General features: G+C 41.4%; 1 protein-coding gene across 3 annotated transcripts in view; it reads right to left on the bottom strand.

Annotated features, from left to right (window-relative positions):
* Positions 1–9,442, bottom strand: part of CCDC149 (coiled-coil domain containing 149) — a 53,838-nt gene extending 44,396 nt beyond the window's left edge. Inside the window, exons 1-3 of one of the 3 annotated variants that reach the window (XM_071556696.1) lie at positions 9,295–9,442; positions 1,765–1,926; positions 1,196–1,234 (exon numbers count right to left, since the gene is read on the bottom strand). In XM_071556696.1, the coding sequence (XP_071412797.1) occupies positions 1,196–1,234; positions 1,765–1,926; positions 9,295–9,342 (249 nt within the window). In that variant the 5' untranslated portion in view covers positions 9,343–9,442. The remainder of the gene's footprint in view (positions 1–1,195; positions 1,235–1,764; positions 1,927–9,294) is intronic. The other 2 variants (XM_071556695.1, XM_071556698.1) reach the window with 2 other exon arrangements.
* Between the last annotated feature and the right edge of the window lie 6,807 nt (positions 9,443–16,249).

The raw sequence follows: 16,249 nt of genomic DNA, 5'->3' as shown, positions 1-16,249 counted from the left end.
ACATGCCATGGTAAAACAAATTGTCAAAACTTAATATAATCACAGCTTCTGAATTTGGACTAAATTGGGCTAGTATCCATTTTATTTTTTTGAAATAATTAGCACAACATCTCTGGGATGGCAAATCTCCTTTCCTACTTATCTCTGTAATGATCCATATACTGCCTTGGTTTTTTCCTTTCAATTGTATATTCCTCTGTAACACTCGGAATGCACAAACTTATATATGGTCATAAACTTTTATTAGAATTCTGTTGAAATAACAGAATTGCAAATAAATTATGCTAAATAATGAGGAAGTTAAATGATTCTACACTGAGCCACTGACTTCTTGGCAGCTATTTGTTTAAGTGCCTCAAGGAGTAATTATATTGCCTCTAGAAGTTTAGTTTAAAACAACCAAAACCCTAAGCCCTAAATTTTAGGAAAATAGCAAGAACTATATGCAAACTCCCTGTGAAAGGATGATGAGTAAAACTACTGATCCATTAAGAGAATGTAATAACCATGTTTTAAACATAGTTAGACGACTTTCAAGACTAGCAATTACAGTAACAATTTTTGTTCTTTTAGGTTGTACTCATATCCTTGCTCCACACATTGTGTTTTGGGTGCCATTTTTCTCTAAAAACTAAGATAATTTTAAGAATGTGACAACCAACATTCCACAACAGGGACATGCTACGTGAATATCCAGGAACAAAAATGCTTATAAGCAGGCAAAGAGTTTTTCAGGGGAACCATAAAATGCAGTTATCATTGTCTTACCATTTATAACTCATATAGTCCGAGTGGCCTGGGAGATACTTAATGGAAAACGGCACTCACAACAATAAATTAGCAATTATGGAATGCAGACAATGCACTCCCAGATTACTTTGAAGTCTGTAAAGTCCTGCCACTGATCCATGTTAGGACTCAGTACAGAAGGATAAACAACAAGGAGAACAATCTCAAGTCTCTGTATGCTGACCAGTTTCAGTCTCAGGGGAACATGAAAGCAACAGACACAGATTCTAGTTAATGATACTTTAGAGTGAAAAGTGTAGACAAAAACAGAAGCCACAGTTTAAAGACAAAGCTTTTCAATAGACAGAAACACTTGCTTTTTACCCAATTATTAGTTAATATTTTTAGTCTTTTGCAAAATATTCTTGTAGCAGGTAAATAACATCAACTGAAAAATAAATCTTACCTGTTTCCTCTTTTCAGGTGGCAGTGATGGATCCCCATCCTACAAATAAATGGATGTATTTTATTGGCAACTCATTTCTGAAACCAGCAACTATATTAACTCTGTGGGTCAAATTTTAAAATATGTATTTTAACTAAAATGTTATCAAAATTGTTTCTAAAATACTACTAATTAATACTAATACTACTTACTTCAACTCAAGATTTCTGAGGTTGAAGATTTGTTTACATTTCTAGAACAGCAGATCATTACAAATTTATGTTGAATTATCTTTCATAATGGTACATTAAGTTGCTGTGGAATAATAATACTGCAATCAGTTTTTAAATAGAATTATGACTGAAACTAATTTCCTCAGAGAACGCACTGTGTTTTTGTGTCTTATATAACAAGCACTACCTCATCAACACAGAACAAATGAGTAATAATATGATCAGGGCTGTACAACCGCAGGACTACTGTAAACAAGTACCTAAACATTTTTACAGCAGTCATTATGGACATCTCTGCATTTTTTTGAGGTTCATCCTTGTCCCCCAGTTATACATGTTCATAAAAAAACAACCTACAATCAGCTCCCGATACTTCTTTTTCAGAGACTGGTGTCGTTCCCGCAGCTGGTTGGCCATAAGCTTGTACTGGTCTCTTTCCTGTTGACAGGTGTCCAGCTCCTTGGAAAGGATTAGCAATGCCTCCTTTTTACTTTCAAGCTTCCTTTTGCACACCAGATACTGCAGAAGAGAAAAAAACCATTAATGTTACAAGCCATTTCTACTCCAGCCACTACTGGATACAAGAGGCTCAAGTTCTTTTCTGAAAAGATGGAGGAAGATGCTGTACAAGATCAAAATCTGCCACAAGTCATCTTAGCTTATTAATAATAATCAAGAGAAAGATATCTGTTGTACTGGAAGCCTGAAATCCATTTGTAAGGCTGCACATTCACCTGACCACTGTGAGTTAGAAAAACTTAGCAATTCAAGTTTCTCCTCTTTTTCCTCATATGCAGAAGTGTGAGGACCAGCAGCCCTGGGAAGGCTGCTAGGGAAGAAGTATTTGCAAACACCCTTTGCTACCTGTGCTCACAAGGCTCAGCTCTCAGGTAGCAACCAGCCCTTCCCACTTCACTTCCCACTGCCCTACTTCTCCTCACTACCAGCAATGTCCTCTGGGTTCAGCCTCCCCCTGGATACTGAAATGAGACCAAGCTACAGGAAAAGGGGTAACATGAGTGGAAACCAAAATTTACCTTGGGTCTGAAACGATTACAGTGTGATACCCTATTGGCACAGATGAAAAAAAAACTTAATTAAGGTGAGATACTATGGCAATGAGCTTGTTGAGGCAGAAGAATAGTAAATAATGCAGGAATGCTGCAAACACCTACATGAGAAGGGAAGGCAGAGGTGAACCTTCCCCTTCAGCCACCACCTCTCATGTGTAGGGCTCAGGCACAAAGTAAAGCAGAACTTGCAAATCTAAGCTGTTCTGTATTAGTCTGATGTGCTTCATTGCCTTTCCCCACCGAGAGGAAGAGAGCAACGTGTATGTCATCTTCAGTGTTACCTATTAGGACTTTAAGGTAACTTTTCTCACTTAATGTGATGTTCAATCAGCAAATTCTTCTCACCCATCACTGGACACTGCTCATGCTAAAGCGTTTATTTCTATTTCTGATGTTACTGACATATGACATGGCACTAAATACTTTCTGAATGTGCTCTGCAAGAGATCAAATACCACAGCAGTCATGAAAACAATTTATAGTTTCATTATATCCTCTGACAAGAATACTTTGTCATTATGGGCTCTTGCACAAAGCAAGAACATCAGCACTTCCATACTTTCAAGTCAGTGCTGCAATTTGGGACAAAAATCATTATTTGTATGTATTACTTCCTTGGAATTAACTTTGTTAACCTCAATTTCAAGTCAATGAGAAAGGGAAAAGTGAGTTTGGTATATTAGTACAGCCAACCTTCTCCAAAAGTGGTAAATGCTTAGTTGCAAAAAAAGGGGGAAGGGAATGAGAAAAGCAATTCCAAGAAGGATTTGAACTCTCAAAAAGGACACTTCCACCTTGGCTTAAGTTTATTTCTGGCAACACTGAAGTTGAAACCCTGCCATAAATTTTCTGGATTATGATGCCTTGGCATCAACAAAGGCAACTGTACCTATGTACTTATGTCCTTACTGATACCTTACACAAATGTCAAATCCCCTGATAAGGCACTGAAAGGTATCAGAAGCTAAACTTTAATATTGTCAGCAAGTGAATGTGACATGGTAAACTGCTTCAAACTTGATAAAATAATTCCTTCCCTTACAGTGAAATATTTGCCTCTGACAATCTCTCTTATTTCCAGTTTCATCCAACGTCTTAGTAATTCTAAAATATGCCTTCGCTAAATTCTTTTCAAATACTAACAATCTGATAGAGTAATTACAAATAAAATTGAGTAAAAGCAAAACTCATAATCACTTCAAAATAACCCAACAGCCTAAAGCCCTGAACCAAGCAGCCTGTCCTGTTCCTTGAATCATCAGGAGGAATGCAGCTGCCCCATCCAGCCCATACCCTGCGGAGCAGAACAGCCCATACAGTGTACACAATGGGCGTGGAAAGAAGCCAAACATCTCACCTTGGGACACTTCCAGCACCAGCAGGTGCCTCCGAGCCTTGCCGGTGTATCCAACAGTGTGTGAGAGTTGTAAGGGAACTGGAGCATGTGGGTGAGATCATAAAATCCAGTACCTATCAGGCAAGAAATGCAGACCCAGCACCCAACAAATCTGGCTTCTGCCTGAGTCACAGCCCTCCAGAAAGGACACATTCAGAGCACAAAAGGCTTCACCTTTCACAGCAGCACTGGGGGGGGGTAAGGGAGTTCTCCATTACCTACTGGGCTTTGGATAATGAACCATAAACAGATTGTGGGGGCAGTTGTGCTCAGGGTCTAAATGATAATCCTAATGATGTTCTCCTTGTTTAAATTATATTTTAACTTTATGAATTATGTACTGATGATGTGCCATACGGACAGAAGGGGCTTGGCATCTCTCATCAATGGATTGTCTGGATTTTACTGTAAAAATGACCACATAGAAAACTTTTTGAAGCCATTTTTGCCTTTTGGATATATTGACTTTCCCAAATAAATGTGGTAGCAATGCAATAACTTTTTTCCATGGGATTATGGTATAAAAACCCAGTAAAGCCATGGCATTTCTGTGGAATTCGGTTATTCAACAGAGCTATGCCTTACCACTTTTGAAGTAAAAACAAATTATACAAAGCTGTACAGATCTGAAAGAAGTTATTCAATATATATGTTTCTGAATGTTAAAAAACAATGTAGCAATAATTGCCACAAACTGACCTAACAACTATACACCAGAAATGGATACCACTCTGGAAAACAACTGAGTCCCATCAACAATTTCCTTTATATGTTCAGCTAAGTGCAACAAAATTGGTATGCTGTCAAAAGGAAGGTAGGAGTGTGACAGTCTTTTTGGAGCAATGCAAACAATAAGGCAAATTTCCTCAGTCTGAAAAAGGATTCAGTAGATGCTTCTGGCACTCATTCATATAAGAGAGTTCTTCCTCTGCAGCTGAAGGAAAGCCTAAATCTCATGTGCTGTTTATCAGTGAGACAAACCAGTAAATTCTGTTATGCACTACAGTAACTATGAAATATTCTGTCTTTTATTTCTTTTTAACTAATGTTACAAAATAATCTATGGATTTACAAAGCAAAGTTAAACAAGAATTAGATATTCTTTCAATCTAAAAGCTATGACGTACAACTTTTCATATCTGTCTAGGAACTTTTATCTACTAATTTGCTGTTATCTGCAATAAAGAAAATTATAATTGCTACAAGGAAGATCAGAATAATTAAAGGAATATATATGACATCCTACATTACTGCCTGAACTGCTTTACAGCCAGATGACTAGTTTAGTGAAATTGAGTAAAAAGGGACTGGCATTAAGGAGAGTGTAACTGTGCCAAGGTGACCCTCTCCATTGAACACTTACTATTTGTCCATTGCTATTTTTAGCAACAAATCTGGGTAGATCTCATTAATGACGCTGGAGACATGGTCTAATAATCTGATGAGGCTGAGACACTGTCAAGGTTTCAGACCTTTTTTAAACCAACACACTGAATTCCTACCAGAATTTTTTTAAAATTTGTACGAACTACTGGCCTATCATTGGCTATTTAATGGCAATTAGCATCTAGGAAAATATCTAATTTTCTGAGTAAAAGTAGAGATACTACCTCCAAACTGTGCTTTGGAACCACTGTGGATCTTAATCTGTGTTCTCTTGACACTCCAGGCCCTTGTGTCCTTCTAAATGATGAAGGGCTACCACACTGGGCCTTGAAACCTGTCACCCACCATGTTCTCTGAAAAATCACGAACTCTACTCACTACCTTTTGGGTGAGAGATCCAACTGCTACTGAACTGCCTGAAGTTTTATCAAATTTCTCCTTGCTGTACTCTTGGAGGCAATCTTGTCATGGAAACTAAAAAGTCTCAAAATGCATTGCAGCCTCATGATATGAGATGTTTGTTGACTATGTTTCAGTAATGTACCTCCCCTTGACTTCAGATTAAACTGTTCAACTTATCTGAAAGAGTCAAACACTCAAACCCAGAGAAATACACAATTGCTGGGCCATTTGCCTGCCATCTTATGTCCTCATCTCTGATAAAACCTGAGAAAACGCAGAGACCTCAGTTTCATCCCAGCATATCAACTCTGTTTTTCCTGCTGCCCAGCTCTTGCTTCACTAGCTGCCTCCCATCTGCTGAAACACAAAGCAGGCTGGTACTGCTCACTGATAATATGTGATAAAACAAAACCGTGTTGATGACAATATTACACCACATCATTTTCACAGGTCATTTAGGAATTACCATAATTTATTAGCTAAAATTACACTACTCTGTGATGTGGCCCAGCCCTTAAAAGTTTTTTTTTATGTTGTGCACTGGATTACAGTATTAATTTCTCTGTATTTGTTCCAAAACACCCCTGTGAGTATCTTAGTCCAACCCGAAACAGGGAAACATGAAAAGCCAACACTTGTTTTGCTGCCCAAAGGCCCAGCATGCAGGTCATCACAGCACCTCTCCCACAGCTCAAGAATCTTGGAGTGCAGTAAGTCACAGTGCCAGCTCTTGCAGCATTTCCATGCCCTTTTCCAAATGCTATGGCTCAGCTTCTCTTGTGTCAAATAAGCAATTACTGACCAGGTCTTCATCCTACAACTTTACAGCAGCTTTTAAATACCCTAAACATGGGTCATTCAGATGTAAATGTTAGATGGAAACCCAGAGTCCAAGCAAAAAATTACCTGGTAACCCCACAGTACTTCTCTTTTTATATATATTCAACCAATACATGAATTCAGGTAAAGAACAGGTAAAATTTATGTGGATTCTTGCTCTTGAAGCATGTTTTTTTGCTTCTAGTTTGTGCATTGCTCAGTGGAAATAATGACTCTTTCTGCTCCTTCAGTATTTGCTAAGTTGGCTTCGTCCCAGTACTGTTTCCTTCGTCATCCTATTCAGAGTTAGTTTAAAGAATGTTCAAGGTACACGTGGTGCAAAGATTTCTCAAAGTACCAGGTGCACACTAGGCCTGAAACGCATTTGGCTGTAGAGTAAGTGGAAAAATACAGAAACATGGAGGTAAAAGAACAAGCAAGAAGTTAGTGGTGAGCACAATAAAAGCAGAGATAGGTATGTGAAAGGGTACAGAACAAAAAGCACTGAGACGAAACAAAAGTCAAATGGAAAAAGAAGAGTAAAGATAGAAAAAGACTGGAACGGACCAAAAAAAGGTATTCTTTTTATCTAATGGGAAATGAAAGACAACCTACAAAAATACATGCTGTGTGTAAAAGTGTTTGTGCAAGTACACAGAAGTACCAAATCCACATCCTACCACTTTTTTAACACCTGCAATATCAGACTTTTAAAAATTACAGTTGCTTTGACAAGTATTTCAATTATTCCTGCCTTTCAAACTTGGAGGACTGGGCTTGTGTAAATGAAAAAGAACTGAACCCATCAGCTCCTGGTCTTTTACACCAAGACTTTTAACCCCATCTTATGTTTTAGTTGTCCAGCATCAGCAAAGGAAGAGTGTTTGTTTAGAGCTACCACGTCTTTTCTTGCCTGTGTTATCTTGCATTTTGAAAGCATTTCAATATGTTTACAAAATGCACAGGGGAAAAAAAATACCTAGCAGGCACTGAAGCTAAGAGGCCTTGAGAAGTTCTGTAGCATTCAGGGATACAGTAAACTCAAAAAAATCATTCCTAGTTACTTCAGAAGTTTGAGCTACTTTCTCACACACCCCTGAGGATGTTGGAGTTAATGGGTAAATTGCATGGAGTGAGTAACAGACAAAGGAAGAGGAAGGCAAAAGAGGGAAGCCTCTATCCTGACAACACACACTACAGACTTCATGCAGAAAAACAGTCTGTAAGCCTGCTGAGGGAACACAGGGAAAGGGTGGAAAAATGGAATATAAATCACTAGGCCTCTAATTGTTCCTGAAAAAAAAGAAATTATATGTATGCTTAAGTATCTGCAAGAATGTAGCTTAGCACAGTCATTAAACTTTGCTACAATCAAAGAAGCCCCTAAACTAAGTGTTCAATTTCAGGATTGAGTTTGAGGTTAAACTATACAAAAAGTAAAAAAGTTCCAAAGCAATTTTAAATGACTTTTTAAAGCCAAGAACAGCAACATTTCCTCTGAACGCACTTCATGACTTGCGTCTTATCTCTTACCCTTCACTGCCATATGAAACCAGCCCCCTTCCCAGATAAAACTCCAGCTGAGAAATGGGACATCAGATGCAACACTGCACAATCAGGACACTGCCAAAAGTGCACCTTTCACTTTCCTGGGAATCAATTTGTGTGTTTGCAAGTACTATGTGCATGGATAGACCCCAGTTCTGGATGCAGCGTACCAGCACAGATCTCGGCCCACACAAACTCCCACTGAAGCCACTGGGACAGCTGACAGGTTCAAGACCCTAAACTCAAACATCTTTTTGCTGGTCAGGGCCTTAAGCCTTATGCTCACATAACACAGGAAAGGCAAAGCCCTCCTGAGCAGAGGAATTCACCTCTGTGCATCATACTCTAGGACAGCAGATCATTCAAGCTGATCTATGCACATGCCGTTTGCTCAAAAGTTTTGTTTGCTAACAGTAAACATAAAAACACTATTTTTATAGTAATGCAAAGTTAACAAAATGCAACATGCAATATAAAAATCAGGATGCCAACCTACTTTATGAGTTTGCCTACTGAACAGACTTGACTTCGATGACACTCCTTTCAATTACACCAACCTCAAATGGTTTTGAGCTTGGTAACCCACCCCACATGAAAATGTGTATCTACAAACACTGTGGATCTTTTAATGGGGACGCAGTTGACAATACTTTCTATTCTTGTAATTTGAAAATCCTCCACCTGTCAAAGCTTATGGCGACTATGCTATTACATTCTTTGGTCCCATTTTATAAAGGTCACCATGGGTCTCAGAACTCTTCCATATGTGACTCGAGTGAAGCACGAACACAAGCCCAGACCCGGGGGCAGCTCGGTCCCCCAGTCTTGCCACCCTACCTGGGCCGGGCCGGGCCGGGCCGTTCCCCCGGGCTGGGCTGTGTCGTTCCCGCGAGCCGGGCCGTTCCCCCAGGCTGGTCTGGGCCGCTCCCCCGGACCGGCGGCCCCGGGCCCCGCCGCAGGTCAGTGAAGCCCCGGCGACCGCACACCAGCGGCAGCCTCAGCGCCCCCCGAGCGCGCCCCGCAGCGCCCAGCAGTGCAGACACGGAGGGTCCGCAGGCCCCGGTGCCCGCCGGGCGGGGGCGGCAGCAGGGCAGGGCGAGCCGAGCCGCGCCCGCACAGCCCCGGGCCCCGCACAGCCGCGCACGGCCCCGAGCCCCGCACTGCCCCGCGCCCGCCGCTGCCGCCCCTCGGCCGGGCCGGGCCTGCTCCGGGCCGCTCGCATTGGGGCCCACACGCGCTCCCCACGCTGCCCCGCCGCCTCACCTCGCTCAGCAGCCCCTGCCAGTCGGTCTCGCTGCGCTGGGAGCCCATGGCTCCGGCGGGCCCCGGCGCCGATCGCCCCGCCCGGCCCGGCCTCCGCCGAGCGGCCCGCGGGAGAGGCGGGGCCTGAGCCCGGGCCGGGCTCCTCCGCACGGCCGAGCCGGCGGGGCCAAGGCGGGCTGGGCTACCCGGGTAGGGAGGCCGCGCCGCGGGCACAGCGGGGGCCCGAGCGGCACCTGCCGAGAGCAGTGCGGGAATGCCCGGGTGCGAATCCCGAGGAAGGGCCCTCCTCTCCCTGCGTGCTCCTCCCGCAGGGCAGCTGAGCACTGCTGCCATCCCGGGCACTGACTGCCACATGTCCGGGGGGGCACGGACATCAGGGAGACTTTAATCATACATATGTGTAACAAACCCCTTTCAAGTTATGTGCATGCTTGTGTTGAGTGTGTGAGATAAGACATAGCAGGTGAACGACGAGATGGAAAACCATTTTCTCAAAACGTGATGGTGGAGCACTGCGCTCTTTGGGCACAGATCTTTGCTGTTACTCAGTTAATGGAGAAGTAAATAATCTAATGACCCAGGGACTTGATCCGGCTTCTTTCCCACCCCATTAGCTCAGACGGTCCTCCATCAGCGCTGAAACCCAAACACAGCGTCGGCACAGCGCTCCTCACCCTGCCTGACCCCTCTGCTCCACACACAGCCAGAGCTGCCGCAGTGCACAGCCCACGGACCAGGAATGCCTTGGGGCAAATCACAGGTGATCTTTACTGTACTTCTAACGCGACAAGTGTACCCAGGACTTTAATTTTCCAGGCAGAGTCCAAGTGTAATCTCATGGAGTATTTGAGCAGTTTAATTCATAAGTACTCTTTCTTTTAAATAACAGCACAAACAGCACAAGACAAGGTGATAAAATATGCATACCTCGTTTCTTACCACAATTTACCCACCGTTAAGATTTGTTTGTGCTTTGGCATCTAAGCACAGTGTCCCTGTCTTCTCTAAAATGGCTTAGAAAGCCTCCTTTGACAACTTCACATCCCTGTGAGCACGTGATGCCTTGGCCTCACCACTGACCACATTTCTGTTCCAGGTGCTCAAATGACAGCTTATATGGGCAGAAACACAGGCCACATCTAAACTCAGCAGGAGGTCTCCTTTAATGGAAGATTATAAAGTTTAATAAATGTCTATGGTTGTATCCATATTTAAAAAAAAAATCCAGGAGAGCAGCTGGTTTTAGTATGGAACTTTAGTTTGATAATTAGAAAGTTTATGCATTTAACCTGCAAATTATAAATCAAACACAGACATTTTCTCCAATTTGTATACTATTTGTCCTGTATTAGCTGTTCCTCATCTCTAGGCATTCTGTGACTTCAATGCTCTAGAGGGTACATTTGTCTTTCCTCTTTGTTCATATTTTTCTGTCGTTTATGTTGTCACATGTGTGATACATCACAATCCTGCATGTCCTCACAGGCTTCTCACAAGAACATTTCTGAAAACAGCACCTTGTTTGCAGAGGCAAATAGCAAACAATGAAAATTAAATTAACAAGAACTATAATTTAAACCACTGATTAAAAGAAATGTTAATGACATTAAAAATTCATTTTCTTTGTGTTGTTAGTAGTTAAATCTATACACCTGCTAGTCTCGATGAACCAAACAAAATCTTTTTCCCAATTCTGCTTCTTATTTGCAGAATTTCTCTCCTTTGTTTTCTTGATTGTGTAGCACTCTGGACTCAGAATGCTCTCGCAGAAATAGTTCCACTTACAAGAAAGATAACTCACCAATAGCCCTCATTTTTGAGGGATGTCACTCATTTTAATCCCAAATCTGCTCACACTCCTCACAAGCATAAGGTTTTAATTTTTATGGTTGATAAGTATTCAAATGAGAAGTAGATATTCATGAAAGAGGTTATTAAAACAAAAGGAAATCTCAGCGCTTGCAGCTCTTACGATTTTATCAAAAAGTTGATGAGTGACGGTGTTTTTCAGAAAGCCCACGCTCTTGGATGAGAATAACCAATTTCTTTTGAAGTAAAAGAAAGATTCAAAGGAATAAACAAAAAATAAACTGAAATGTGCCTCGAGTAACTTGATAGGATCAGAAAGGAAATAAAAGAACCCAAATACGTATTTTTAAGTAATCACTTTTAGTGCCTTTTGGCAGCTTCATCATCTTCATTCATCTAACTTACCAGTGGTTGCTGAGACACCTTGATGTAACAGCCCCAGTCCAGACCAAGTTTCTCAGTCAGCCTCTAGGCAGGAACATATTGAATCAGAGAATCAGTCACAGAATCAATTGGGTTGGAAAAGACTTCTGAGATCATCAAGTCCAACCCTTGGTCCAACTCCAGTCCCTTTACTAGATCATGGCACTCAGTGCCATGTCCAATCTCAGTTTAAAAATCTTCAAGGATGGTGAATCCACCCCCTCTCTGGGCAGCCCATTCCAATGCCTGTCTCTGGAAAGCATTTTTTTCTGATATCCAACTTAAATTTCCCCTGGCAGAGCTTGAGCCCCTTGTCCTATTGCCGAGTGCCTGGGAGAAGAGACCAACCCCCACCTGGCTAGAACTTCTCTTCAGGTAGTTCTAGACAGTGATGAGGTCACCTCTGAGCCTCCTCTTCTCCAGGCTAAACAACCCCAGCTCCCTCAGCCTCTCCCCATGGGGCTTGTGCTCCAGTCTCTTCACCAGCCTTGTTGCTCTTCTCTGGACTCGCTCCGGCCCCTCAATATCTTTCCTGAACTGAGGGACCCAGAACTGAACACAATCAAGGTACAGTTACTGTCATAACTCAGACAAACAAGGAAGATGATAGAAAGTACTGTAATCCTAGTTTATAGATGGGTGTCTGAAGAGGGAAGTAATTGCCTCACCCAAGTAAACGGAAGTTTCAAACATAACCAGGGAGTGAAACTGCAGGTTTCAGGAGTACCAGTCTGGTGTTTTAACTGCAGAACTACCAGGGTATCTTGGTTCTTCTCCTACCTGCTGCAGTCACTGCTTTTGCACCATCTCCTTGCCAGCATGAGAACAACAGTATTGTCATTGAACATCTGAGACAAAAAAATCGTCTCTCAACCTTCCTCTTCAGCTACCATCCCATTCTCTTTGTCTCTAGATCTGCCATCTTCTTTGCTTTCTTCCTCTATACATTCACTAGATAAACTTATCAGCTTCTAGTTTTTCATCTACCTTCTCTGCAAGTCTGCTTTGTGATCAATCTTTTCCTTAGTATCTTGAGTTCATCTCTCTTTTCACCAGACTACCCTCCACTTCTATAAGCATTTTCTACATTTCATTAAGAAGGAATAAAACTTTCTATAAAAATTTTTTTTTTGCCTGGACTAATTACACTTTCAGAATCAGATCCAAGCTACTGTGTTTTGTTGATACAACTACTCAGGTAAACATATGGAGGAGATTTAAGCAACAGTTTTCACTTGCAGGAGATTTAATCAACAGTTTTAAAACACAACTTTCAGAAATCAGTGTCTTTGTCACACATTAAGAAATAAAACAGCCTGAGTTTGTATTCATAGGTAAGCCACTGAATGGATCCCTTCAAATTTTGCTCCTTATTTTTGTCAACATTTATGCACTGCATGTCGTTATTATTACAACCATGTCCAACCCTAAAGAAATATGAGTAAAAATCCAGTGTAAGTCCTTAAGATCTGGACAGGCTGCATATTTGAAACATAATGAATACGTGTAGTGTTTGTCCACTGAAGGATGATTCACTATGCCTGCACAGATGTTTCAGAGTTCCATTTAATCAGGGTTTAAATACCTCTGAATGAGGATATAACCTATCATAGATAAAACATCCATTTTAATACTTTTGGTAATTTATATTGTCATTGTTCTCTTTCCTGTTCTTGCTATTCTGATGATAAACACACACTCAAACCCTCATGCACAGATTTTGTAGAAAGTATACAATGTTTGTTGAGCGTACCATTACTTTTAGCTTTTATCTGTTCCACTGTTTGTTTTCTTTCCTTTGGTTTTGCCTTTTCTGTTTTAGAGGGTGCTTTTAGTCCATTTATATTCCAGCTGCACCTTCTCAATTTTCTCAGGTTCATTGCTGGTTTCACTATCCCGTATCAGCTCTTCTGCTTCACATGCATGATCTGTCAGCAGGACAATATGATCTGCAGATCAGAAGCAGTTTAGCAGTTATCCATTTATGTTGAATCCTTTTGTGGCCAGTCGAATCCGTGAAGGACACATCTTAGGCAATCAACAAAGATCATTAAAGTGATGGTATTTCTCTTTTCCTCATCAACAGGTTTGGAACTTCAATGAATTGCTTTCCTTTGTGTATTAGATGCTGCCTGTAACATTAAAATTGGAGACAGTCTTTCTTTTCCTCTTTTTTTTTCATCTATTTTATGACTGTTAGTTGGTGCAGCTGAACACTGGAGTGCGGAGTAGAGTCTCTCTCTCTTATAGAGATAGAGCGAAAAAAAGAATTTGGATGAAGCGACAGAAATAGACTGTGATCTGCACAAACCAGCTCTGGGATGGAGCTTGATAGTGAGGTCTGGCCAAAGGAAGAGGAAAAAACAAAGCAAAGCAGCAGTCAAGAAGGGTAAGTGCAGGTAGTGGGTGGGATGCTGTCCTAGTTCAGCAAACTGGGACCAGTTTATCACTGTGTGGGTGTGGCCAAAGATGTGTATTCTAAACCCTCTATGTCATTTCTCATAAACTGTTAACAGTGGAACATTTGCAGTAGCTGCCCAGGGCACACCTGTCCCCTCATGTTGTAATCTGGGTGTTAAAGAAGTCTGTGAGATAAGAGCTGTGATAACTCCCCCCTGGGGAGTCGTTAGCACCTTTACACCCAGCCTGAGGGTGCGTGTCTGCTAATGGGCCATCAGTGATTCCAAAAATACCCCATGACTCACAGAGTCAGATCATCCAATGTGGAACTCCCTGCCCTGGGGGAGGTACTGGGCATTTCCACCTGAACCTGAGGGTATATAATCTTGGGGTTTGGGGACTTCTGGGACCACTCGTCGGATCGAGAGGAGGATCAGAACCTTGACAGGAGGAGACCACCACTCTTCACCAGCCTGCAACCGTCAGCTGCACTAACAGGTTTTTTCCCTTCCTTTCACTTTGGACTCAGCGGAACCACGTGGGGCTCAGCACAGGGGCTAATGAACACCATTCTGTTTGTGCTCCAGTGTACTGGGTTATACTGCTCAGTTTTGTGGGTTAAAACCAATTTCTCTTTGTATCATTGCATTTGTTGTAGTGTTTTTATTAAATTGTAACTCTGATTTGTAATTTCTTTTGAGTAGGGTTCACTTTCCTTGCCAGTGTACCTTTAAACCAGCGCAGATGCTCATGGAAAGAATTGAAGGGAAAGCTGTAAGCTGGTATGGCAGAGGAGAGACTGCAAGTTTGAAAATGAAATAATTTTTAAATGAGTGAACACATAGAACCAAGAGAACTGTTCTACCTCTGAGGTTTTCTGAGTGATTGAAAATCTGAAGTCAGGAGTGTTGTATAGATTTTTCTAGGAGTAATATATTATGCATAACTTCATATGCAAGTGCTTTGAATAATTTTGTTTCAAAACGTGGTTTCTCCTAAACCCTGTGATGTTGCAGCATCTAACTCTTAGGCACACTTCTGTCTAGAGAAATCTTCAGTCTCAGGCAATAGAAAAGTCTTCATTGGAAAACAGCTGATTGGGTTCTTCTTAGCTTGTTTGGGGTTGAAATGCTCAAAATTGGGTTGGATGGTAGGTACAGGTGTTAGAGCAGATAACCAACCCTTAGATATTGCTAGCAAACACCCATTATACAGAACTGTTCAGTTCAGATGCTCTCTTTTGTGGAACTACTTAGCCTGTCACTAGGTTTGGTCTTCAGTGCAGTCCCCCAGGAGCACCAAACTGGGGATAAGGCTCTGGAAGATGCTGGGGACAGTTCAAATCCAACTTCGATGAGAAAGCTCTAAGTTCTCTAAAAGCATCTGTAAAATCAATTAGTTGTTTGGCCCTGTTGTCTCTGCTACTAATAGTAGATAACTGTGTAGGGATTATGAATAAGTTATTTTATGTTCACCAGCAGAATGTGTGGCTTTTCCTCATAACCTAAGAATAAGGACAACTCAGCAGGAACTGAAAGACAGCAGTAAAAAAACCAAGTGCAACATCTCAGAGCCTGTTTTAAGGCCTTGTCATTACAGTTGAATAGAGAGTAAGTGTAAATGAATTCTGTTTTCCCAGAAGCATCAAACTCCTCCTGTCAAGACAGTCTCTCAAGAGACTGGAAAGTCTCTCACTGCCCTCCTGCATCATTATTATTTTCCTTAAAATTTTCTTGCTATTGATGTAACTAAAAATCCAATATAAGATCAGAGAAAATATTTTGTCAAGTGACTCAGACAGGCACAACTGATGGATACTAAGGAAACGTGTACTGCATTTTATGTTCCTCTGAGTGCACTAGAAAAATATAAAATAAAAATAGTAAACTTTACTAAAAAATCCAGGTGAGGAACTCAGACTACTTTCTGCTACTATGAAATTGAAAAGTGACCTAGTACTGCCATCGGATCTGACATGAGTGGTTTTTCAGACTTGTAAGTTCATTTTTTGTCTGGTGGGGTATGTCAAATCCCTGAAAACTGTCAGACCATTGCAGAGACATTTATTGCTATGATGATAGCAGACTCTTCAGCACAAACCCCATCACTTTACCTATGGGGTCAATACTCATCAGACTGTATGCAAAGAATGAGGTAGGGAACAGAAAGTACAGGTTCTATGCTTTCTAGTCAATTTAGAGGGAATAAAAAATGAATATCCACTGATGAGCAAAAAAAAATGAAATTGAAACAGAACTTGTTGAGAATATCATAGCAAAATTATTTTCCATTTGAAAATGTCTGGAAAAAACCACAATACATC

The sequence above is a fragment of the Pithys albifrons genome, chromosome 5 (assembly GCF_047495875.1).
Source record: "Pithys albifrons albifrons isolate INPA30051 chromosome 5, PitAlb_v1, whole genome shotgun sequence".
NCBI lineage: Eukaryota > Metazoa > Chordata > Aves > Passeriformes > Thamnophilidae > Pithys > Pithys albifrons.
Note: the sequence above shows the minus strand (reverse complement) of the source record. Positions and strands in the feature narration are given on the sequence as shown.